Source organism: Schistocerca nitens, chromosome 2 (genome assembly GCF_023898315.1).
Source record: "Schistocerca nitens isolate TAMUIC-IGC-003100 chromosome 2, iqSchNite1.1, whole genome shotgun sequence".
Taxonomy (NCBI): Eukaryota; Metazoa; Arthropoda; class Insecta; order Orthoptera; family Acrididae; genus Schistocerca; species Schistocerca nitens.
In genome coordinates, this window is record NC_064615.1 from 558,739,926 (window position 1) to 558,767,485 (window position 27,560).

General features: G+C 43.8%; 1 protein-coding gene across 4 annotated transcripts in view; it reads left to right on the forward strand.

Moving 5' to 3' along the window:
* The first annotated feature begins 4,204 nt into the window (after positions 1–4,204).
* Positions 4,205–27,560, forward strand: part of LOC126236592 (gamma-tubulin complex component 3-like) — a 264,077-nt gene continuing 240,721 nt past the window's right edge. For 3 of the 4 annotated variants that reach the window (XM_049946014.1, XM_049946015.1, XM_049946017.1), the window contains exon 1: positions 4,206–4,406. In XM_049946014.1, the coding sequence (XP_049801971.1) occupies positions 4,280–4,406 (127 nt within the window). In that variant the 5' untranslated portion in view covers positions 4,206–4,279. Of the gene's footprint in view, positions 4,407–27,560 lie in introns of all 4 variants that reach the window. The other variant, XM_049946016.1, reaches the window with a different exon arrangement.

Consider the following 27,560-nt stretch of genomic DNA (forward strand, 5'->3'; position numbering starts at 1 on the left):
ATACACCATATGGTTCTACAGTAGGAATACAAAAACACCTGAATATTTGAATGCAACACTGTGTGAAAATTTCAAAGGAATCAGCGAAGAAATTTCTGAGATTTAAGATCCTGAACAAAGGATATGATATTTTGTTAGTAACTTTATATATATATATATCGTTGATCTATGAGAGTTCTTCAACAATTGCTTTAGACTTTTGGCACAACATCAAAAGTCTAAAGCAATTGGTGAAGAACTTTCATAGATTAACGATTTTATACCAATGAACATTTATGTATATATAAACAAATTGTAAATATTGTTTTGCTGAACACAGACATCTGAACCATATCGGTCAAGACCAACATCGATATCATGGTGCAACATCATCTACTGATAAAATGTGCCTTTGCTCTTGTTGTTGCTACAAACTGAGGTTAATAGATCAGTGTCTCTTAAGAAAACTGCATGTATGCATCAAATATGTATGCATGAGCAGTACTATCAAATTAATGAGTTTGCAAGAGGGCACTTTATTGGCATGAGAGAATATGATGCATCCATCCAAGAAATTTTTACCCTTGTGGGATAAATGTTTTGGCAGTGCAACGAGTGTGTGCAGAATGATTTATGGAAGGCTGTAGAAAACGACAAGATAGGTCAGGCTGCAGCACCCAGGCCACACTCCATCAAGATCAACACCTCATCCAAATGGATCTGCATCCTCAGCTCTGGCGCAGCCGTGGAACAGCATAACACATCATACAATTGGGGGGACAGTCTGTCGCAATTTATTATGGCATTTCTTACATGCACCTGGTCCACTATTCTGCTTATCTTTGACAAATGTGCAGAAAAATGCTAATGACAATGCTGTATGGAATGACATCACTGAGGACAGAGATGGTATCAGACAGTGTTTTCAGATGAATACAGGTTCTGTTTGTTTGAAAATAATGGCTGCATTTTGATTCGCCAAGGACTGGGGGAGTGGCATTACAGTGACTGCATTCGCAAAAGACATACAGCGCCAGCTCAAGGCCTTGTGGTATGGGATGCTACTGGGTATAGCTACAAATCACAGTTGGTGCTTGTCCAAGGCACTGTGAGCAGTCTGACCTGTGTGAATGACATCCTGCGACCCATAGCCATACCCTTTCTCCACAACACCTCAGAAGTAATTTTTCAGCAAGACAACGTATGACCACATGTTGCTTTATGAATACATGCCTTATCGGTGTCACAGCATGTCAGCCTATTGCCGTGGCCCACCAGATCACTAGACTTGTTGCCACACGAATATGTGGGGGATATGGTGAAACAACAGGTGCAGTTCTGTGACCACCTCAGATGAACTTTGGAACCTGGTAAATGCAGCATTGATGGCTATACCACAGGGCGCCATTTGCGTCTTATATACGTTGATGCCATCATGTATGGAACAAGTTATCGGGGCCTGTGGCAGACACAGTGCCTACTAGGCAACAGGACACATGCTCAACCAAAGTCACTGAAATGCTAATCATTTCTGCAGAAAATACTGATATACATGTCCAGTGAATATGAACTTCTTATCTCTAGTCATTCAAGGTGTTGTTTTCTTCTGAACATACATGTATGAAGTTGTTAGCAAAATATCATGCTCTTTGTTCAGAATCTTAAAATCTCCAAAAGTTCTTAATGATTCCTTTGAAATTTAATGCAGCGTTGTATCCTAATATGTGATTGTTTTTATATTCATACCATAAAGGCAAATGGTATATATATATATATATATATATATATATATATATATATATATATATGTATATAATTGTTATTTAATATGTATATTTACTGTGACACACACACATATATATATATGCAGTTAGGTACTTCAGCAGATACATAAAAATACGTGTGAATTGGAATGAAACATTGTGTCGCAATTCTGAAGCAATTGGTGAAGAACTTTCAGGGATTAACGATTTTAGAGAAATGAAAATTTACACACATATACATAAAAACGTAAATATTCGTTTGTTGAAAATCGTAAATGTCTGAAACTTCTTCACAAATTAATGCAAAATTATTCAAATATGTGCATGTTCTTAAATACAGTGACCTATTTTGATATATCAATATATAAATAAATATGTAACACACATAAAGGGGAAAAAATCTAAAAAGTTCTTGACCGATTTACTTTGAATTTTTACACAATACTCTAATGAACATTCGGATAGATGTGGATTATATATTTAATGTATTATAAAAGTTGTTAGCTAATGGGAAAGTTGTATTTACTGTTTATCAGCTGATGATTAATATACTACTACAGAATTTGACTATGCAATAAGAATGAACAAGTCTCAAGGTCACAAAGATGGGGGAGGGCAGATGGACAGACGGATGGGAGAAAATGGAGATGGGAAGCAGAAAGGAGGAGATGGATAGAGGGAGAGACAGGAGGAGACAGAAAGGAAGGTAAAGAAGAAGATGGAATAGAAATGAGTATAAAGTAGGGACAGATAGAGGGGGAGAGAGAAGGGGCAGGAGGAGATGGAGAAACAGAGTGGAGAAGAAGATAGGCAAATAAAGTGGGGAGAAGGTGATGGATAAAGAGAGGAAGGGAGGGAGAGGATAGGGACAAAGAGAAGAGGAGGAGGAGATGGAATGAGATGGGAGTAAAAGGAGATAGGACATATATCCCATTCCCATACATGTTATAAACATGTGCTTTCTGTTTTCTTTATTTTTCACTTAACCAGGCTAAGCCACAGTAACACATGCTTGGGAACAGCTAGTAGATAATAAAATTAATTTCGAACACAAACTGAAATCATACCCGTTTGACAACTCCTCTTACTCTAGAGAATAATTTTTAAGTATGTTCATGTGTCTGTGGGTGACGGGGCAGATGTTTTTGAAGTAGAGAACATAGTCAGGTAAACTCATTACATGTAAAAAAAAGAAATAACAGAAAAAGTAACTTTAGACAATCATGTAAATGGGCAGCATGTTGCCAGTTTTTCACTGAGAAAGAATGTATCGTTGTAAAACAGTCTCATTACACGTCATTGATTGCATTTACGATTCCTACGGTCCCTAGAACATACAAATAATTAAACTATCCCAAGGATAATGGTGAATTTGGGTAGTACAGTACATGATCGAAAATCGTGTGACACAAACTTCACAGATTTAAGACTACAGACGAGAATATTAAAATAGCCATGAAAACAACACGTTGCTTTGTTTAGTCGAGGTAAATGCAGATAGAGATCTACGAAAATATCGCTTGTATATCACATACTTCTAAAAGTAAGAATAGTTTGTTTCTTTGAAAAAAGTCTTTTGGTAAATAAAATACATGGAATCGTTCAAGCTATTTTCATTTATTGGAATCATCCAACGAATCTGTTCCATAGCTTTGCATATTGACCAGGGCTTTGTACAAAGAATGTCCTGGTATCTGAAGTGGGCATGAACAAAAATAACTTCTAAGAAGTCCCATCTGTCTCTATCAAAGAATGTTAAATTTTAATTTCGTTGTTATTGTACGTAATAAACTACTCCTGTCTAAAATGAAATTGTCGGGGTTATGCATATGCTGCAGTAATGTGGATTTTAGTATACTTACTACATGAATCTTCGGGCGTCCATATTTAAGGACTCTTCATTTATAGTGAAAGTTTACTCCACTGATAAGATACTTTCAAGACAGTAAATCAACAATGGCCAACTGAGCTTGTTTCTGTAGCAAAAATGTCAGTATGCATACACCTCTCAGTGATTTGTACGCATATTCTTGTAACGTTCATATTTGGTTATTGGAATAAAATGGTTATTAAGCATTACAGGCAATGAAACTGAATTTGCTTTCTGTTACTTTCGCGAAGCAAATTAAATAGCTCATAAACAGATGAAATTCCAAAGATATTAAAAAGTGCTCCACGATAAATCTGCATTACGGGTAACTTTTGAATGTAGTCATAAGTAATAAAGACGTTTTTCCACATGCAGCGAAAATGCACATGGAACTTCCTACTCCCATATCGGGCAGTCATGTGGTCTGTTGGTACACTCTAGTGGCTCACTGTCATGCCAGTTGTTCTGACAATAAGAAATACCTTCCGTGTATATCTTTCACTGGCCACATACTCCTTACCCCATCACTGTCTAAGGTATTACAGATCAGCAACGTTAAAGATGTTACTATCAATTAGCTTCAGTAGCTACCGCTAGGTGGATCTGCTCTCGTGCGTTAGACAGTGTCAACTGTAATGAAGGGCGGGAGGGCACGCGAACTATCAGTATGTCGAATAAAGAATATGAAGACAATGTGTTATCGTTAGCTAAAGACTGGTGCTCAGATGTAAACAGTGAAACATTTACTTCTTTGCTTCAAGAATTGATTTTTCATCTCAGTGGAAAACATAAAGGTTTGTTGACACTTTCTTGTGTTTTTTGACATTAGAAAGCGACATTGTTGAGAATGATATGTATTTCTGAAACACATCGTGGTCATTATTTCTCAGTTCCGTTGGACCTAGTAACTGTCTTGAACTGTTTGCAGTAAATTTTACGTTAGTCATAGTATTCCCAGTGAAAATTGAAAATGATTGTTGATGCCTTGATATGGGTACTTTCCGGTGAGATTCCATTTGAATGAAACAATATCTGTCTACTGAAGAAATACGGTTGTCTAGACGATTTGTAATCTTGAATTTTTGAAATTCGCCCCTTAACCTACTGAAGTGACATGTTTTATTTTTGCTTGCTTCGGTAATGTCTGTTTGTTGACATGATTGTTCTTTTAGTAAATGACAGTAGCTGATAATAGGGAGATGGTCATTGATATGATACCCATTAATTTATTGTTTGGGAACTTAATTATGCCCATTGCAGGCAGGTTTTGCATAACCACTGTGGAATTTTATACGAACTGACATTAAATTTGTATTCCACTGTATTCATCGTGATTTGCCCTTTGGACAGACGTATTCAAGTTGCGCTATTGCAATTTGCGTGACTCACAGTCAGTGTACAAACTTTATCCATTTAGCTTTAATCCAGGGGAGTGGGATATATTGCCAAGAACTGGATAGTGAGCATGAGATCAGAGCTATAGGGGTTTAACTTTTTGTTTGCATATGGAGTAAGTGTCAAGTAGGCCTACGTTGTAAATTGTAGAATAGTGGAAAACGACTTGGAATTTTTTTTTAAATAACTTTTGCTTTTTGAACATAAACATGTTTGAAGGGTTTAGAGTTCCTGAATCTGAATTAATGAAGGCCTGATCAAGAATGTCAAATGTTACTGAGTTCATGTGTAAATTTTTGAAACCAGTGTTTTGTTTATATTACCGTTAGTGGAATAGTGTAAGCAAATGTGTGAGACTGTAAATGCAATATTCATGCCGAAAGTGTAATTGGGACACATTTTGCTCCCTTTACACCACCATCACCCCCACACCCCTCAAATGTGCTAACAGTCAGATGTTTAGTGTAGCTCGATTTCTAGTTCTCGAGATGACTGGGTGTTGTGTCGTCTTCATCATCATCATTCATCCCCATTACGGTCGGAGGAAGGCAATGGCAAACCACCTCCACTAGGACCTTGCCCAGTAAGGCGACGCGGGTCTCCCGCGTCGCTCCCCTACGCTCTGTAAAGAAGTATGGGACTCATCATCATCATCGAGTTCTAGGTGGGATTGGAAGATGACAGTGTGGTTATGAGTTGGCGAAGATAACCTACGTGAATGTGAGATAAATTTGTGGTAACAGGTCGCATACTTAGATTCCTCCAAGCACACTATATTGAATGTACTCTGCAAGCTAAATTCAGAAAAGCTACATTAGATGCTAAACAAATTTCTGACAGGCATTTCATTGCGTTTTGTTTACCATTGTGATAGGGGCCTACATCAAATACAAAATATGCAGGGGAGGGGCCATAACGTAACTCTTACTATATTTACTTGACCTCGGACATGCAATGGTAATAGATTTATCAAGCTGTGCAGTAACATGTAAATATAAGTGTAATCGCATAATATATGTGTTAAAATGTTCAATTTTTTCCTCAAAACTCACAGTGACATTGGCTATATGTATTTCATGCTGCGCTACTTTGCTTGCACATCACTGTCCACACTTCACCTATTCTACTTCTCCCGTGAAAGGCTGATTCCTGTGATTATTTGTGTACTTGCATGTGACTGAACAAAGAGAAACGTTAGCAGCAAAAATATTTTTTTAAAAGCCACGTCTTTAACACAGTATACATTTTTGTCTAGTTATGAAATTTATTACAAGAGCAATTGGTATATTTTTGAAGTGTGACGTCATACATTGTGTAGACGGCAATATAGATGCTTTTGTTTGAAAGTTTGTGCATATGTTGGCTGTGTTTAGGTTATGGTATGTAGTTATTTCTTGTAGGTGATGGCATAGATTATGTTGTTTACTCGAACATAGCTCAAATAGATATATGTGATCCATTGAAGGGACTGATGTGTTGCATTGTGTTTTGTGCTAGATCCGTGTAAATTTTATTTATTTATTTATTTATTTTTTAGCTTCTCATAACATACTGAGATGCAGTGTAGTCCAAGGCATAGGTTGGGTAGTCATGTCTTGTTTATATGCTTATAATACATTGCATAGTTACACACATTATCCTGATTGAAACTGTATTTTCTCATTGTGGTCTGATATTTTAAGTCTGTTATGGATTTGAAACCATTAATGACAAAATCATTCCCAGCTCAGAACCCCTTTTTATCCTGTAGATGTAGGAAATTATCATATTTTATTTTGCTAATGGCATGTTAGGGACATCAACCATATGTTGCTTCTCAAGGCCATTTTAATGATGTCAATGTGTTGTAATGTTATCACGCTATTAACTAATACCAAAAGTTGACATTTTTGGTGTAGAGAAATGTTAGACACAAGTCCTCCACTTTGATTGGTGACATAGGAAACATACAATAAACACTGTAAACAGTATGGTGAGTGTAATGTAATGTTATTGGCAGTTTTTTCAAAAGGGCTAAGGCACAGATCAGTCTGTAAATCTATACTCAGTCTAAGCTACAGATCAATCTGTTTTGGCTTTTCGTCTGCCCATGTTCATGGGCTTCGTCAATTAAGAACAAAACTATAAATATGTGCACCAAAAGTTACATGGCAGTAGCTCTTAATCTTTACGTCAGTGGCCAAAGCCAATGATCGAACATTGCTCTTGACCCAACATTTTGATTGCAAGTCGCGTAAACCAGTGAATATGGATGTGGAATGAAGATTATGGTAAATAATTGAGCTGTGACATACCACTAGGTCTAGATTAGCCAATGTCATTGTTTTCTACGTATTTAATTCTCCTCATGATAAATATTAACCTTTTTTTGAAAGTATTCCAATGTTCACTTCATATTTAATGTGCACATTTTTTATAAGCAACTAAAATTGCAAGGTAAATTGAGAAACATACTGTGTAGGTGATAGGGAAACATTTGACAAGTGTTTCAGAACATATTATTTACCCTACTGGAAAATGAAAAAGGAACACTTTGACTCAAGTGACTAAGGTGTTCCATACTTACACGGGACACTAAAAGACGACAGTTAATGCAATGATCAAACATGCAGCACTGCAAATAAACAAGGAACTGTGTTATCAGCCATGCAATGTTGCAAACTTCACAGCAACTTCCGGAGCCAGTAGCAGCCAGTTTGCCATGGTATATGGAGTTCTGTCTGTGCCTGCAACATTGTTATCATGTGACAACAGCATGGATGTGAATTGTTTGTGCAGTTGATGGAATTTGAGGAGAGTTTATAGTGGGACTTTGGGAGACTGGGTGGTCATACTGCAGAATTGTGCTACAAGTGAAAGGTCTCCACAGTGCATCAATGTTGTTGCCAGTAGTGCACACGCTTGTCAGCCTGGGTCCAGACAGAGGCAATACAAAGATGTATGCCAAGACTGTCGTCTCTTGCAAAGCGCAGTTTTTGACTGCACTGTGACTTCACAACAAATTAGTGACTCTGTTGGTCCAGGGATATCAGCAAGAACCACTTGCAACTGTCACTTGTCAAGCAGGGCTACAATCTTGTGTGGCTTCCTCCCATTCCCCAACGTCATGCAGCCCACTTCCAGTGGTGTCACGGTAGGCACTTGTTTTCTCCGGATGGATGAATGGAGACATTTTTTCTTTGGAGATGAGTCACCTCTACCTTGATGCCAATAATGGTCATACATGTATATGGTGTTGTGGGGGTAAGCATCAACTCGGGAATGTATACGACAGAGGCACACAGGGCGAACATCCAGTATCATGGTGTAGGGAGCCATATCTTGCAATGGTCATTCTCCTCTGGTGAATGTAGAGGGAACATTTAATGCTGGTACACCCAATAATCATTCAGCCTGTTGTGCTATTGTTCGCCGGCCAGTGTGGCCCAGCGGTTCTAGGCGCTTCAGTCTGGAACCGCGCGACCGCTAAGGTCGCAGGTTCGAATCCTGCCTCGGGCATGGATGTGTGTGATGTCTTTAGGTTAGTTAGGTTTAAGTAGTTCTAAGTTCTAGGGGACTAATGACCTCAGATGTTAAGTCCCATAGTGCTCAGAGCCATTTTTTGCTATCGTTCATGCACCAACAAGGCGATGTGCTTCTCCAACAACCCAGTGCACTTCTACATGTATGTTGTACCACCAAAATGCTCTCCTAGGTGTGTGTCAACTACTTTGGCCAGCAGGATCCTCAGACCTGTTGCCCACTTAGCATGTTTTCATTGTAAGCATCTCTCCAGGCATGTCCAGGTGATGAGTTACAATGTAAAGTATTCAAATTATTTCATATTTCTATAAGGCCTTGTGCATAAGATAAAACATAAATAAAAGTTTTGCATTATCCTATTATTTCGAAGTTCATGGCACAAAAAACAAAGATTGATGCTGAGGCATGTGTTTATATTCATTTGCAAGCCATCAAGATAACTGAATCCAGAAAGCAAACATTTCTCTAATGATCTACATCTATATTCTGCAAGCCACCGTGAGGTGCATGGCAGAGGGTACATCCCTTTGTACCGGTTGTTGGGATTTCTTCTTTTTCTATTCGCTTATGGAGTGCATGTAGAATGATCCTTTGAATGCCTTATTCTAACCATATCCTCACAATCCCTATGTGAGCGATACATGGGGGTTTGTAGTAAGAGTAATCATTTAAAAACGATTTTTGAAACTTTGTTACTATACATTCTCGGGATAGTTTACGTCTTATCTTCGAGAGACTTCCAGTTCAAGTCCTTCAGTATCTCTATGACAATCCCCTACAGATTAAATAAACCTGTGTCCATTTGTGCTGCCATTCGCTGTATATGTTCGGCATCCCCTGTTAGTCCCATTTGGTATGGATCACACACACTTGAGCAATATTCTAGAACGGGTCACACGAATGATTGTAAGCAGTCTTCCGTGTAGACTGATTGCACTTCCCCAGCATTCTACCAATAAACCTGCTTCACCTACGACTGAACCTATGTAATCAACCCATTTCACATCCCTACAAAGTGTTATGCCCAGGTATTTGTACGAATTGGCTGATTCCAACAGTGACTCGTTGATATTATAGTCATAGGAAAGTATGTTTCTTCATTTTGTGAATCTACAGTTTCACATTTCTAAACATTTAGAGTGAGTTGCCAGTATCTCTACCACTTTGAAATCTTATCAGTATCTGACTGAATATTTATGCAGCTTCTTTCAGATAGTACTTCACCATAGATATCTGCATCATCTGCAAAAAGCCTGATTTTATTATTAATAGTGCCTGCAGGGTCATTAATATACAACCTGAACGGCAAGGGTCCCAGCACACTTCCCTAGGACACACCCGAAGTTACTTCTACATCTGGCAATGACCCACCATCCAAGATCTACATCCACAAGGATACTCTGCAAGTCACACTTAAGTGCCGGTCAGAGGATTCATTGAACCACCTTCACAATAACTCTCTATTATTCCAATGTTGGACAGCACGCAGAAAAAACGAACACCTATACCTTCACGTGTGATCTCTGATTTTCGTTAGTTTGCTATGATGATCGTTTCTCTCTGTGCAGGTGGGCATCAACAAAATATTTTCACATTTGGAGGAGAAAGTTGGTGGTTGAAATTTTGTGAGAAGATTCCACCAAAGCGAAAAACAAATTTTTTCCAGTGATTTCCACCCCAAATCCTGTATCATGCCCATGGCACTCTGTCCCCTATTTCGTGATAATACAAAACATGCTGCTCTTCTTTGAACTTACTCAATGTACTCTGTGAATCCTATCTGGTAAGGATTCCAGGCACTGCAGCAGTATTGCAAAAGAGGATGGAGAATTGAAGTGTAGACAGTCTCCTTAGTAGACCTGTTACATTTTCTAAATGTTCTGCTGGTATAATGCAGTCTTTGATTTGCTTTTAAGTTTTGTGTAATTGTAATTCCGAGGTTGTTGTTGTTGTGGTCTTCAGTCCTGAGACTGGTTTGATGCAGCTCTCCATGCTACTCTATCCTGTGCAAGCCTCATCATCTCCCAGTACCTACTGCAACCTACATACTTCTGAATCTGCTTAGTGTATTCATCTCTTGGTCTCCCCCTACGATTTTTACCCTCCACGCTGCCCTCCAGTACTAAATTGGTGATCCCTCGATGCCTCAGAACATGTCCTACCAACTGATCCCGTCTTCTAGTCAAGTTGTGCCACAAACTCCTCTTCTCCCCAATCCTATTCAGTACCTCCTCATTAGTTATGTGATCTACCCATCTAATCTTCAGCATTCCTCTGTAGCACCACATTTCGAAAGCTTCTATTCTCTTCTTGTCCAAACTATTTACCGTCCATGTTTCACTTCCATACATGGCTACACTCCATACAAATACTTTCAGAAATGACTTCCTGACACTTAAATCAATACTCGATGTTAACAAATTTCTCTTCTTCAGAAACGCTTTCCTTGCCATTGCCAGTCTACATTTTATATCCTCTCTACTTCAACCATCAACAGTTATTTTACTCCCTAAATAGCAAAACTCCTTTACTACTTTAAGTGTCTCATTTCCTAATCTAATACCCTCAACATCACCCGACTTAACTCGACTACATTCCATTATCCTCGTTTTGCTTTTGTTGATGTTCATCTTATATCCTCCCTTCAAGACACCATCCATTCCGTTCAGCTGCTCTTCCAAGTCCTTTGCTGTCTCTGACAGAATTACAATGTCATCGACGAACCTCAACGTTTTTATTTCTTCTCCATGGATTTTAATACCTACTCCGAATTTTTCTTTTGTTTCCTTTACTGCTTGCTCAATATACAGATTGAATAACATCGGGGAGAGGCTACAACCCTGTCTTACTCCCTTCCCAACCACTGCTTCCCTTTCATGTCCCTCGACTCTTATAACTGCCATCTGGTTTCTGTACAAACTGTAAAGAGAGTATTCCAGTCAACATTGTCAAAAGCTTTCTCTAAGTCTACAAATGCTAGAAACGTAGGTTTGCCTTTCCTTAATCTTTCTTCTAAGATAAGTCGTAAGGTCAGTATTGCCTCACGTGTTCCAGTATGTCTACGGAATCCAAACTGATCTTCCCCGAGGTCGGCTTCTACTAGTTTTTCCATTCATCTGTAAAGAATTCGTGTTAGTATTTTGCAGCTGTGGCTTATTAAACTGATTGTTCGGTAATTCTCACATCTGTCAACACCTGCTTTCTTTGGGATTGGAATTATTATATTCTTCTTGAAGTTTGAAGGTATTTCGCCTGTTTCATACATCTTGCTCACCAGATGGTAGAGTTTTGTCAGGACTGGCTCTCCCAAGGCCGTCAGTAGTTCCAATGGAATGTTGTCTACTCCGGGAGCCTTGTTTCGACTCAGGTCTTTCAGTGCTCTGTGAAACTCTTCACGCAGTATCGTATCTCCCATTTCATCTTCATCTACATCCTCTTCCATTTCCATAATATTGTCCTCAAGTACATCCCCCCCCCCCCCGCCCCCCCCCCCCCCCCCCCCCGAGGATCCACAACTCTTTTGTGGATACGTGCTTAGCGAGCACGGGACCCCGAGGCTGATGTGGCCTTCCTTCCTTTCCGGGCTGCATACCTTCCCTTTCCGCATCCTTCCCCATCCCCCATCTTCGCCCCCCCCCCCCTCACCTCTGGCTCTTTCTTTCCCTTTCTCCCCCTCTGGGGGTATGGTTTGTGCCTACGTCCGTAGATGGACGCTTGTAAATGTACCACATTCTTCGCCTTCCTTGCTTGTAAGTCTTCATCCTTCCTTTGTCCTTCTCTTTTCCTTACCTCTTCTCTCTACCCTTTTCTCCGCTGCGGTGTTTGAGACCTCTCTTCTTTCCTTTCCCTTTCTCCTTCTTCCTCCCTGTGCGTGTCTGAAGGCCGGCCCACGCACTTCCATGCGTAGCCGGTGACAGGGTAACGCGTAATTCCCCGCCCCAGTTAGACAGGTAGGACACGTACGTACCCCCTGGTAAAGGCCAGGCCCAGGGAGGGGTGATTACCCGAGCTGATACCTTCCGAAAGTGCCGATTGGTCCCTCCGTCCGTTTGTCGGGAGGTGTGACCTGAGGTGTGAACAATCACCTAAGGCGGGAGTGCCCTCAGAGAGGGCTCCCACAAGGGAGGAGCGCGCCATCGGAGACGCCGGTAATCATGGGGGATTCTTCCGCAATGGTTTCCTCACCTTCCACTATGTCTGCTCACAAACGTAAGTTCACTGAGTCTCAGCCACAGACGGTTCTTCCATCGTTGCCACAGTTCCTTGTTGTTTCTCGGTCTGACGAAGGTCACGACTTCTCCACGGTCAACCCTTTCATTATTCAGAAAGGTGTCGACGCAATTGCAGGTCCTATATAGTCTTGTTCCAGATTACGGAATGGCACCCTGTTGTTAGAAACAGTCAGTGCCCTCCAGGCACAAAAATTGCTGCGTACCTCACTACTACACACTTTCCCTGTCCGGGTGGAACCACACCGTACCTTAAATTCCTCGCGTGGAGTCGTTTATACACGCTCCCTCGATGGACTGTCTGATGATGAAATTCAGCACTACCTGTCTGACCAGGGCGTAACGGCTGTTCATAGGGTTGTGAAAAGGGTTGACACGAACATCATTCCAACCCGCACTGTCTTCTTGACATTTGACAAAGTTCAACTCCCATCGAAAATCACAGCAGTCTATGAGATAATTTCCATTCGCCCTTACGTCCCAAACCCTACGCGTTGCTATCGGTGCCAGCGGTTCAATCACACCAGCCAGTCCTGTTCCAATCCGGCCAAATGTGTTACGTGTGGCAGGGATGCCCATGAGGGTGCTTGTCCACCTCCATCCCCTCGCTGCATCAACTGTATGGGTGACCACGCTGCTTCCTCTCGAGATTGTCCCATTTTTTAAGGACGAAAAGCTCATCCAGGAAATTAGAGTAAAGGAAAAGGTGTCGACCTTTGCTGCTCGAAAATTATTCTACAGTCGACAGCCCACCGTGCCTCAGAAAGGAAAATACAGCACTGTCCTTGCTTCTCCTCGGTCAACAAAGGAGGCGGCCACGCAGACTTGCGACCTCACCTTTAGTGCCACGGTCGTCAGATCGGCCAGCGCAAAGATCGCCCGTTCAACCTCACCACTTTCGCCTGCCCACTCTCTGGCTCCCCCTTCGTCGAGTTCTGCTAAATCTCGAGCCCAAAAGTCAGGCACCAAGTCTTCGAAAAAAGAGCATACTCGTGAAGAGTTTTTACGTACGGCAACTTCCCAACCATCGGTTCCTCCTTCCTCTAAACATCATACTTCCAAGAAGGCTACAAAGAAACCCAGTTCCTCTCCTCCGCCAAGGCGTGTCCCATCTGCAGCACCACCTGGCGGAAATCGCCCTCGGCCGTCTTCTGTGTCGCCGAGGCGCACTGCTGGTGGCCGATCAACTGGCTGGTCACTGGTGGCAGGAGCTGCTCCTGACCAACCTATGGATCAGGATCTTCTGCCTTCGGCTGAATGCCATTCCATGCTGTCGGTCGCAAGCAGTCGTTGAGTTGACAGCGACCTTGGACATATTCCTCAATTTTCTGTTCACCCTATGTCCATTATCCACTGGAATATCAGCGGTATTCGAGCCAATCGGGATGAATTGTCGATCCTCTTACAATCCTACTCGCCGGTCATCTTCTGTCTTCAGGAAACAAAGCTGCGTCCCCACGACCGCTTTGTTCTCCCTCATTTTCAGTCCGTCCGATATGATCTCCCCTCTGTTGAAGGCACTCCAGCACATGGCGGACTCATGATTCTTCTCCATGAAACTCTCCATTATCACCCAATCCATTTAAACAGTTCCTTCCAAGCTGTCGCCGTCCGTCTTTCCCTTTCCGGATACATGTTCTCTCTTTGTACCGTATACATTCCATCGTCCACGCCAATGGCACGAGCTGATCTCCTTCATCTTCTTGGTCAGCTTCCACCCCCCTATTTGCTGGTTGGGGACTTCAATGCCCACCACCCGCTTTGGGGATCTCCACATCCTTGTCCACGTGGCTCACTATTGCTAGACGTCTTCCACCAAGCAGATCTAGTTTGCCTCAACACTGGGGTCCCTACATTTTTGTCTGCCTCCACGACAAATTTATCTTATTTGGACGTTGCGGTCGGTACTGTTCCGCTAGCTCGGCGCTTCGAATGGTTCGCCCTTGATGATACACACTCGAGTGACCACTTTCCATGTGTCCTTAGACTGCAGCCTCAACTGCCATACATGCGCCCGCGACGCTGGAAGTTTGCCCAAGCTGATTGGACACTTTTTTCGTCTCTAGCGACATTCGATGACCGTCACTTTCCCAGCGTCGACGATGAGGTCACACATATTACCGACGTTATTCTTACAGCTGCGGAATGTTCCATACCACGCACCTCCGAATTGCCCCGGCGCCCCCCAGTTCCTTAGTGGAACGAGACATGCCGTGATGCACTACGTGAGCGGCGACGTGCTCTCCGCGTTTTCCGCCACCATTCTACTTTGGCCAACTGTATCTGCTATAAGCAGCTCTGAGCGCGATGCCGTCGTGTCATCCGCGATAGCAAGAAGGCAAGCTGGAAATTCTTTATTAGCTCATTTAACACCTTCACTCCCTCCTCGGAAGTTTGGAGTCAGCTTCGACGGTTCTCAGGCGCGCCTAGTTTCTCCCCGGTCTTTGGGCTCACTGTCGCGCATGACACATTAGTGGACCCCGTCGCAATTTCTAACTCATTGGGTCAGCACTTTGCTGAGATTTCGAGCTCTTCAAATTACTCGCCAGCGTTTCTCCCGAAGAAACGTGCAGCGGAAGTGCGACCTCTTGCTTTCTCCTCTCAAAATCGCGAAAGCTACAATACTGTTTTCTCCTTGCGGGAACTCCAGCATGCACTCTCTTCTTCTCGCTCCTCCGCCCCAGGACCGGATGGTATCCACGTCGAAATGTTGCTGCATTTATCAACCCATAGTCTGCGTTACCTCCTTCGCCTTTATAATCGCATTTGGACCGACAGTACTTTTCCCAGACGATGGCGGGAAGCTGTCGTCGTTCCTGTTCTGAAACCTGGAAAGGACAAACATCTCCCCTCTAGCTATCGCCCCATTTCTCTCACGAGTAGTGTCTGTAAGGTTTTGGAGCGTATGGTGAATTACCGTTTAGCGTGGTGGCTGGAATCCCGCAGTCTTTTAACACCTGCCCAATACGGATTCCGAAAGCATCGTTCTGCAGTTGACCATCTTGTTGCTCTCTCCACTTATATCATGAACAATTTTCTCCGGAAACGCCAAACAGTAGCAATATTTTTTGATCTGGAGAGAGCATACGATACCTGTTGGAGGACAGGCATCCTCCGCACACTGTTCTCTTGGGGCTTTCGAGGTCGGCTGCCCCTTTATCTTCGCGAATTTATGGCAGAGTGCACATTTAGGGTGCGGGTGAACACTACTCTCTCCCGTACTTTCTCTCAAGAAAACGGGGTACCCCAGGGCTCCGTGCTTAGTGTTGTACTGTTTGCCATTGCCATCAATCCAATTATGGATTGTCTCCTTCCTGATGTCTCGGGCTCCCTCTTTGTGGACGATTTTGCGATCTACTACAGCTCTCAACGGACCAGCCTTCTTGAACGACGTCTTCAAGGATGTCTCGATCGCCTCCACTCTTGGAGCATCGAAACCGGCTTCCGTTTTTCTCCCAGTAAGACCGTCTGTGTTAATTTTTGGCGATGTAAGGAGTTTCTTCCGCCCTCCTTACATCTAGGTCCTGTCAACCTTCCGTTTTCCAACGTCACTAAATTCTTGGGTCTTATGTTTGACAGAAAACTGTGCTGGTCCTCCCACGTTTCCTATCTTTCGGCTCGCTGTCTGCGATCCCTTAACACCCTCCGTGTCCTGCATGGTACCTCCTGGGGAGCGGACCGAGTGGTCCTTCTCCGCCTCTATCGCGCCTTAGTGCACTCGAAATTGGACTATGGAAGCATAGTCTACTCCTCTGCTCGGCCGTCTATTCTTCGGCGTCTCGACTCTATCTACGTTTAGTGTCCGGAGCTTTTTACACCAGCCCTGTGGAAAGCCTTTATGCTGAGACTGCTGAACCTCCGCTGTCCAATCGGCGAGCAGTCCTTCTGAGTCGTTATGCTAGCCATCTGTCTTCCATGCCTGCTAATCCAGCCCGTGACTTTTTTTTCGACGCCTCCTTTGATGTAGGGTATGCAGGCTGCCCCTCCTCCCTACTACCACCGGGAGTCCGCTTCCGTCAACTACTCCATTCTCTTTCCTTCCGCTTTCCTAAAACCTTCTTGACAACTTGGGGTACAGCACCGCCTTGGCTCCGTCCCCGGATCTGCCTGCTCCGTGACCTTTGTCGGTTTCCCAAGGATGGTACTCCTTCACTTGTTTATCGTCGGGCATTTGCTGCTCTATGTGCACAAATGACGGACGCCACATTTATTTACACCGACGGCTCGAAAACATCGTTGGGTGTAGGGAGTGCCTGTATTGTTGGCGACACCCCAAATCACTTTCGGCTTCCCGACCAGTGTTCGGTTTATACTGCGGAGCTTTACGCTGTTCTCCAGGCTGTCCACTACATCCGCCGCCATCAGCGGATACAGTACGTTATCTGCTCAGATTCTCTCAGCTCTCTCCTCAGTCTCCACGCTCTTTATCCTGTGCACCCTCTGGTCCACCGGATTCAGGACTGTCTGCGCTTGCTCCACCTGGGGGGCGTCTCGGTGACGTTCCTCTGGCTCCCGGGACACGTTGGTATCTGTGGAAATGAGGCGGCCGATATTACAGCCAAGGCTGCTGTCTCACTTCCTTGGCCAGCTATTCAATCACTTCCCTTCGCCGATATACGGAGCGTTCTATGTCGACGTGTTGTCCATTTGTGGCACACGCATTGGTCGACACTTACCCATAATAAATTAAGGGACGTGAAAGCTCTTCCTTGTGCTTAGACCTCTTCCTCCCGACCGCGTCGTCGGGAGGAGGTAATTTTAACTAGACTCCGGATATGGCACTGTCTTTTTAGCCATCGATATCTTTTAAGCAGCGATCCTCCCCCACTCTGTCCCCACCGCTCTCAGCTGTGGACGGTAAGACACCTTTTAATTGAGTGCCCCTATTTTAATCCGTTACGCTCCCGTCTACAGCTGTCGCCTGATATATCGTCGATTTTAGCAGATGACACGCGCTCCGCCGACCGCGTTCTCAAGTTTATTAGTGCCAGTGAAATGACGTCAGTCATTTGAAGCCTTTTTTGCGGACAACCAACGCCTTTCTGTAGTGGATTTTTAAGCCTTCCTTCTGCTTTCCAATTTTATGACTTTCGTTCTCATTGCTGCTGGTTTTAAATATCGGTTTTTTACTGTTTCCTAAGTCACGGACCGGGCGCTAATGACCATAGAAGTTTTGCCCCCCCCACAAAAAAAAAAAAAAAAAAAAAAAAAAAAAAAAAAAATAGTGACAAGCACATTGCCCTTGTATAGACTCTCTATATACTCCTTCCACCTTTCTGCTTTCCCTTCTTTGCTTAGAACTGGGTTTCCATCTGAGCTCTTTATGTTCATACAAGTGGTTCTCTTATCTCCAAAGGTCTCTTTAATTTTCCTGTAGGCAGTATCTATCTTACCCCTGGTGAGATAAGCTTCTACATACTTACATTTGTCCTCTAGCCATCCCTGCTTAGCCATTTTGCACTTCCTGTCGATCTCATTTTTGAGACGTTTGTATTCCTTTTTGCCTGCTTCATTTACTGCATTTTTATATTTTCTCCTTTCATCAATTAAATTCAATATTTCTTCAGTTACCCAAGGATTTCTACTAGCCCTCGTCTTTTTACCTACTTGATTCTCTGCTGCCTTTGCTACTTCATCCCTCAGAGCTACCCATTCCTCTTCTACTGTATTTCTTTCCCCCATTCCTGCCATTTGTTTCCTTATGCTCTCCCTGAAACTCTGTACAACCTCTGGTTTAGTCAGTTTATCGAGGTCCCATCTCCTTAAATTCCCACCTTTTTGCAGTTTCTTCAGTTTTAATCTACAGGTCATAACCAATAGATTGTGGTCAGAGTCCACATCTGCCCCTGGAAATGTCTTACAATTTAAAACTTGGTTCCTAAATCTCTGTCTTACCATTATATAATCTATCTGAAACCTTTTAGTATCTCCAGGGTTCTTCCATGTATACAACCTTCTATCATGATTCTTAAACCAAGTGTTAGCTATGATTAAGTTGTGCTCTGTACAAAATTCTACCAGGCGGCTTCCTCTTTCATTTCTCTCCCCCAATCCATATTCACCTACTACGTTTCCTTCTCTCCCTTTTCCTACACTCGAATTCCAGTCACCCATGACTATTAAATTTTCGTCTCCCTTCACTATCTGAATAATTTCTTTTATTTCATCATACATTTCTTCAATTTCTTCGTCATCTGCAGAGCTAGTTGGCATATAAACTTGTACTACTGTAGTAGGTGTGGGCTTCGTATCTATCTTGGCCACAATAATGCGTTCACTAAGCTGTTTGTAGTAGCTTACCCGCGTTCCTATTTTCCTATTCATTATTAAACCTACTCCTGCATTACCCCTATTTGACTTTGTGTTTATAACCCTGTAGTCACCTGACCAGAAGTCATGTTCCTCCTGCCACCGAACTTCACTAATTCCCACTATATCTAACTTTAACCTATCCATTTCCCTTTTCAAATTTTCTAACCTACCTGCCCGATTAAGGGACCTGACATTCCACGCTCCGATCCGTAGAACGCCAGTTTTCTTTCTCCTGATAACGACATCCTCTTGAGTAGTCCCCGCCCGGAGATCCGAATGGGGGACTATTTTACCTCCGGAATATTTTACCCAAGAGGACGCCATCATCATTTAATCATACAGTAAAGCTGCATGCCCTCGGGAAAAATTACGGCCGTAGTTTCCCCTTGCTTTCGGCCGTTCGCAGTACCAGCACAGCAAGGCCGTTTTGGTTATTGTTACAAGGCCAGATCAGTCAATCATCCAGACTGTTGCCCTTGCAACTACTGAAAAGGCTGCTGCCCCTCTTCAGGAACCACACGTTAGTCTGGTCTCTCAACAGATACCCCTCCGTTATGGTTGTACCTACGGTACGGCTATCTGTATCGCTGAGGCACGCAACCCCCCCCACCAACGGCAAGGTCCATGGTTCATGGGGGGGGGGGGGAGGGGGGGGGGTATGTAGTTCAATTTATGGCCTTTAGATTTGGTTGATTTATCCTGTAACTGAAGTTTAATGGACTCCTTTTAGCACTCATGTGGATGACCTCGCATTTCACATTATTTAAGGCCAATTACCAATTTTTGCATCATACACATATCTTTTCTAAATTGTTTTGCAGAGGGCCGTGGGGAACACCAGAAATCACTTATGTTTTTCTCGATGACTTTTATCATTTACTGTGGACTGTGACCCCTCTGACAGGAAATCACAAGTCCAGTTACATAAGTGAGGTGGTATTCCATAAGCACAAAATTTCACTCCAAGCTGCTTGCATAGAACAGTGTCAGAAGCCTTCTGGAAATCTAGAAATATGGAATCAATTTGAAATCGCTTGTGAATAGCACTCAACCCTTTGCGTGTGTAAAGAGCTAGTTGTTTCGCAAAAACGATGTTTTCCTAAATCCGTGTCGACTGTGTGTCAATAGACCATTCTCTTCAAGGTAATTTATAATGTTCGAACACAGTATATGTTCCAGAATCTTGCTTCATATTGACGTTAGTGATACGGGCCTGTAATTTAGAAGATTACGCCTACTACCTTTCTTGAATATTGTTGTGACCTGTGCAACAGTCCAGTCTTTGTGTACAGATCTTTTGTTGAGGGAGCGGTTTTATGTGGTTGTTAAGTATGGAACTATTGCATCAGCATACTCTGAAAGGAACCTAATTGATATACAGTATGGACTGGAAGATTTGCTTTTATTGAGTGATTGAAGTTGCTGCACTACTCCGAGGATATCTACTTCTAAACTACTCATGTTGGCAGCTGTTCTTGATTCAAATTCTGGAATATTTACTTCCTCTTCTGTGGTGAACAAACTTCGGAAGGCTGTGTCTAGTAACTCTGCTTTGGTAGCACTGTTGTTGACAGCATTTTTCATTGCTATCATGCAGAGAAGGCGTTGATTTTATTTTGCCGCTAGCATACTGTACTTACGACGAGAATCTCTTTGAGTTTTCTACCAGGTTTTAAGACTATGTTTTGTTATGGAAACTATTATAAGCATCTTGGATTGAAGTCTGCACTAAATTTCGAGCTTCTATAAAAGATCACCAATCTTGGAGATTTTGCATTCATTTAGATTTGGCATACTTTTTTTGTTGCTTCTGCAACATGTTGCATACTCCCTACCAAAAAGTTCTCAGTCCAGTCACAAAAATGCACCTGATACCCCATTGATCGTACTTTTGACAGTAAGCATAGATATGGTACTGAATCAAATGCTCTTCGAACATAAAGAAATCCTGCGTCTACCTGGTTGCGTTGATCCAAAGTTTTCAGCAGGTCATCAGAAAAGGTGGAGTTGGGTTTTACATGGTTGATATTTTCGAAATCAGTGCTGTTTGATAGTTAGGAGGACATTCTGTTCAATATCTCACATTATGTTTGAGCTCAGAATATTCTAAAACAATTTATCTCAAGCGTATTGGAATGTGGATCATGTCTACTACCTTTCTTGTAGACGGGTGTGACCAGCGCCTTTCTTAAAAAACTGAGTATAGTTTTTTGTTCGAGGGATGTATGATAGTTAATAGTTAGAAGAGCGGCTATCTAAATCACAAATCCAGCATAGAATCTGACAGGGATTCCACTGGGGCCTGGAACTTTGTTCAGTTTTAATGACTTCCACTGTTTCTGAACACTGCTGACACTAATACTTACTTCATTCATCTTTTCAGTGCTACAAGGACTAAATTGGGAACACTTCCTGGGTGTTCCTTTGTAAAGGAACATGTGAAAACGGAGTCCAGTGTTTCAGGTTTTGCTTTGTTACCCTCAATTTCAGTTCCTGTATCATTTTTTAGAGGCGGGACACTAACATTGGTGCCACTAACAGCCTTTACATACAAACAGAATTTCTGTGAGTTCTGTGAAAGACCACTTGACAATATTCTGCTACAGTATTCACTGAAGGCATCACACATTGATCTCTTGGCAGCCAAGTGCATTTCATGCAGCATCTTTCTATCAACTGCTCTTTGCTTAGTTCTACACCAATTATGCACTAATCTCTGTTTCATTAGAAGTTTCTTTACAGCGACTGTATACAGTGGAGGTTTCCTCCCATTGTGGACTGTTTTGCTGGATGCATATCTGTCTAGTGCATGGTCAACTATTCTTTTAAACTTGAGCCATAGCCGGCCGCGGTGGTCTAGCGGTTCTAGGCGCTCAGTCAGGAACCGCGGGACTGCTACGGTCACAGGTTCGAATCCTGCCTCGGGCATGGATGTGTGTGATGTCCTTAGGTTAGTTAGGTTTAAGTAGTTCTAAGTTCTAGGGGACTTATGACCAAAGATGTTGAGTCCCATAGTGCTGAGAGCCATTTTTGAACTTGAGCCATAGTTCCTCTACATCCTCCTGCTCTGTGCTGAAAGTTTCGAAGTTCCTCTTTGAGATATGACACTATTAGATTTTTAAATCTAGTTTACTGAACATCTTTCTGCTTGTTTTAATTGTACTTTGGTAATCATTGTTTTCACAATGGTGTCATGGTCATTGATACCAGTTTCTATGTGGACATTCTCAAAGAGGTCGGGTGTATTTGTTATCATTAGATCCAAAATATTTCCATGGTGAGTGGGATTCGTATCTATGTGTTCTTGGTAGTTTTCTGAGGAAGCATTTAGTAAAGTTTTGCAGGATATCTTATCACTGCCACTACTAACAAAACTGTAATTTTCCAAGTTAATTATTGGATGATTAAAATCTCCACCGATGATTACAGTATGATTGGGGGGGAACTTATGTTCAAATGGTTCAAATGGCTCTGAGCACTATGGGACTCAACTGCTGTGGTCATCAGTCCCCTAGAACTTAGAACTACTTAAACCTAACTAACCTACGGACATCACACACATCCATGCCCGAGGCAAGATTCGAACCTGCGTCCGTAGCAGTCGCACGGTTCCGGACTGCGCGCCTAGAACCGCGAGACCACCGAGGCCGGCAACTTATGTTCAAGTGAACTGAAGTTTTTTTCTAAAGTTTTTGGTTACATCAGAAGAATAGTCGGGTGGGCGATAGAAGGATCCAGTTATCATTTTATGCCCACCCCTCATATGGAGTCTTGCTCAATCAATCTCACGTGCACCTTCAGTTCCTACCTTGGTGGATTTGAGTTCCTTGTCTACTGTGACAAATACACCACCTCCGTTTCCCATTTGCCTAGCCTTTCAATATACAGGGTGATTCAAAAAGAATACCACAACTTTAGGAATTTAAAACTCTGCAACGACAAAAGGCAGAGCTAAGCACTATCTGTCGGCGAATTAAGGGAGCTATAAAGTTTCATTTAGTTGTACATTTGTTCGCTTGAGGCGCTGTTGACTAGGCGTCAGCGTCAGTTGATGCTAAGATGGCGACCGCTCAACAGAAAGCTTTTTGTGTTATTGAGTACAGCAGAAGTGAATCGACGACAGTTGTTCAGCGTGCATTTCGAACGAAGTATGGTGTTAAACCTCCTGATAGGTGGTGTATTAAACGTTGGTATAAACAGTTTACAGAGAATGGGTGTTTGTGCAAAGGGAAAAAGCCGCCAGGCAGCCCGTGACAGAGCACTTCATCACTGGCCTCCAAGAAGCCCTGATCTTACCCCCTGCGATTTTTTCTTATGGGGGTATGTTAAGGATATGGTGTTTCGGTCACCTCTCCCAGCCACCATTGATGATTTGAAACGAGAAATAACAGCAGCTATCCAAACTGTTACACCTGATATGCTACAGAGAGTATGGAACGAGTTGGAGTATCGGGTTGATATTGCTCGTGTGTCTGGAGGGGGCCATATTGAACATCTCTGAACTTGTTTTTGAGTGAAAAAAAACCTTTTTAAATACTCTTTGTAATGATGTATAACAGAAGGTTATATTATGTTTCTTTCATTAAAAACACATTTTTAAAGTTGTGGTATTCTTTTTGAATCACCCTGTATTTTTAAATTTCCACAAAATGTTGTGTGTTATCAATTTCAGGTTTCAATCAGCTTTACGTACCTAGTATAATGTAAGCTTCACTGCTTTTCATGAGCAATTCAAACTTGGGCACTTTGAATTGTTTGGCAGTGTATCATTATGATTGTGGTTGTAGATTATGGTTTCTCAAATAAAATTGTATGGTATTTGGTAGAGGTATAACTTTTGAAAAAGACTTTTTTTTTTTTTGGAAGATGGAAGCACTGATAATTTAATCATGAAGCAGACTGTTCAAATGGACAGTATCCCCCCAGGGGGTCCACAACTCTTCCCTTACCTTTCTCCCCCTCTGGGAGTATAGTTTGTGCCTACGTCCGGAGACGGACGCTCGAAACTGTTCCAAATTCCTTGATTTCTACGCTTGCAAGTCCTTGTCCTTCCTCTGTCCTTCTCTTTTCCTTCCCTTTTCTCTTTGCCCTTTTCTCCGCTGCGGCGTTTGAGACCCCCCTCTTCTTTCTTTTCCCTTTCTCTTTTTTCCTCCCTGTGCGTGTCTGAAGGCCGACCCACGCACTTCCATGCGTAGCCGGTGAGGGGTAACGCGTAATTCCCCGCCCCGGGTAGACAGGTAGGACACGTACGTACCCCCTGGTAACGGCCAGGCCCAGGGAGGGGTGATTACCCGAGCTGATACCTTCCGAAAGTGCCGATTGGTCCCTCCGTCCGTTTGTCGGGAGGTGTGACCTGAGGTGTGAACAATCACCTAAGGCGGGTGTGCCCTCAGTGAGGGCCCCCACAAGGGAGGAGCGCGCCATCGGAGACGCCGGTAATCATGGGGGATTCTTCCGCAATGGTTTCCTCACCTTCCACGATGTCTGCTCACAAACGTAAGTTCACTGAGTCTCAGCCACAGACGGTTCTTCCATCGTTGCCACAGTTCCTTGTTGTTTCTCGGTCAGACGAAGGTCACGACTTCTCCACGGTCAACCCTTTCATTATTCAGAAAGGTATCGACGCAATTGCAGGTCCTGTAAAGTCTTGTTCCAGATTACGGAATGGCACCCTGTTGTTAGAAACACACAGTGCCCTCCAGGCACAAAAATTGCTGCGTACTTCTCTGCTCCACACCTTCCCTGTCCGGGTGGAACCGCACCGTACCTTAAATTCCTCGCGTGGAGTCGTTTATACACGCTCCCTTGATGGATTGTCTGACGAAGAAATTCAGCACTACCTGTCTGACCAGGGCGTAACGGCTGTTCATAGAGTTACGAAAAGGGTTGACACGAAGATCATTCCAACCCGCACTGTCTTCTTGACATTTGACAAAGTTCAACTCCCATCGAGAATCACAGCAGGCTATGAGATAATTTCCGTTCGCCCTTACGTCCCAAACCCTACGCGTTGCTATCGATGTCAGCGGTTCAATCACACCAGCCAGTCCTGTTCCAATCCGGCCAAATGTGTTACGTGTGGCAAGGATGCCCATGAGGGTGTTTGTCCACCTCCATCCCCTCGCTGCATCAACTGTATGGGTGACCACGCTGCTTCCTCTAGAGATTGCCCAGTTTTTAAGGACGAAAAGCTCATCCAGGAAATAAGAGTGAAGGTGTCGACCTTTGCTGCTCGAAAATTATTCGCCAGTCGACAGCCCACCGTGCCTCAGACAGGCAAATACAGCACTGTCCTTGCTTCCCCTTGGCCAACAAAGGAGGCGGCCACACAGACTTGCGACCTCACCTTTAGTGCCACGGTCGTCCGATCGGCCAGCGCAAAGATCGCCCGTTCAACTTCACCACTTTCGCCTGCCCACACTATGGCTCACCCTTCGTCGGGTTCTGCTAAATCTCGAGCCCAAAAGTCAGACACCAAGTCTTCGAAGAAAGAGCATACTCGTGAAGAGTTTTTACGTACGGCAACTTCACCACCATCAGTTCCTCCTTCATCTAAACCTCATACTTCCAAGAAGGCTGCAAAGAGACCCAGTTCCTCTCCTTCTCCGCCAAGGCGTGTCCCATCCACAGCGCCACCTGGAGGAAATCGCCCTTGGCCGTCTTCTGTGTCGCCGAGGCGCACTGCTGGTGGCCGGTCAACCGGCCGATCGCTGGTGGCAGGAGCTGCTCCTGACCAACCTATGGATCAGGATCTTCTGCCTTCGGCTGAATGCCATTCCCTGCTGTCGGTCGCAAGCTCTGAGCAGTCGTTGAGTTGACAGCACCCTTGGTCACAATCCTCCATTTTCTGTTCACCCTATGTCCATTATCCACTGGAATATCCGCGGCATTCGAGCCAATCGGGATGAATTGTCTATCCTCTTACGATCCTACTCGCCGGTCATCTTCTGTCTTCAGGAAACAAAGCTGCGTCCTAATGACCGCTTTGTTCTCCCTCATTTTCAGTCCGTCCGATATGACCTCCCCTCTGTGGAAGGCACTCCAGCCCATGGAGGACTCATGATTCTTCTCCATGATACTCTCCATTATCATCCAATCCCCTTAAACAGTTCCTTCCAAGCTGTCGCCGTCCGTCTTTCCCTTTCTGGATACACGTTCTCTCTTTGTACTGTATACATTCCATCGTCCACACCAATGGCACGAGCTGATCTCCTTCATCTTCTTGGTCAGCTTCCACCCCCCTATTTGCTGGTTGGGGACTTCAATGCCCACCACCCGCTTTGGGGATCTCCACATCCTTGTCCACGTGGCTACCTATTGCTAGACGTCTTCCACCAAGCGGATCTAGTTTGCCTCAACACTGGGGTCCCCACGTTTTTGTCTGCCTCCACGACAAATTTATCTCATTTGGACCTTGCGATCGGTACTGTTCCGCTAGCTCGGCGCTTCAAATGGTTCGCCCTTGATGATACACACTCGAGTGACCACTTTCCATGTGTCCTTAGACTGCAGCCTCAACTGCCATACATGCGCCCGCGACGCTGGAAGTTTGCCCAAGCCGATTGGACACTTTTCTCGTCTCTAGCGACATTCGATGACCGTCGCTTTCCCAGCGTCGACGATGAGGTCACACATATTACCGACGTTATCCTTACAGCTGCGGAACGTTCAATACCACGCACCTCCGAATTGCCCCGGTGCCCCCCAGTTCCTTGGTGGAACGAGGCATGCCGTGACGCAATACGTGAGCGGCGACGTGCTCTTCGCATTTTCCGTCACCATCCTACTTTGGCAAACTGTATCCGCTATAAGCATCTCCGTGCGCGATGCCGTCGCGTCATCCGCGATAGCAAGAAGGCAAGCTGGAAATTCTTTATTAGCTCCTTTAACACCTTCACTCCCTCCTCGGAAGTTTGGAGTCGGCTTCGACGGTTCTCAGGCGCGCCTAGTTTCTCCCCGGTCTCTGGGCTCACTGTCGCGCATGATACCTTAGTGGACCCCGTCGCAATTTCTAACTCATTGGGTCAGCACTTTGCTGAGATTTCGAGCTCTTCAAATTACCCGCCAGCATTTCTCCCGAAGAAACGTGCAGTGGAAGTGCGACATCTTGCTTTCTCCTCTCAAAATCACGAAAGCTACAATACTGTTTTCTCCATGCGGGAACTCCAACATGCCCTCTCTTCTTCTCGCTCCTCCGCCCCAGGATCGGATGGTATCCATGTCCAAATGTTGCTGCATTTATCAACCCATAGTCTGCGTTACCTCCTTCGCCTTTATAATCGAATTTGGACCGACAGTACTTTTCCCAGACGATGGCGGGAAGCTATCGTCGTTCCCATTCCGAAACCTGGAAAGGACAAACATCTCCCCTCTAGCTATCGCCCCATTTCTCTCACGAGTAGTGTCTGTAAGATTTTGGAGTGTATGGTGAATTACCGTTTAGCTTGGTGGCTGGAATCCCGCAGTCTTTTAACACCTGCCCAATGCGGA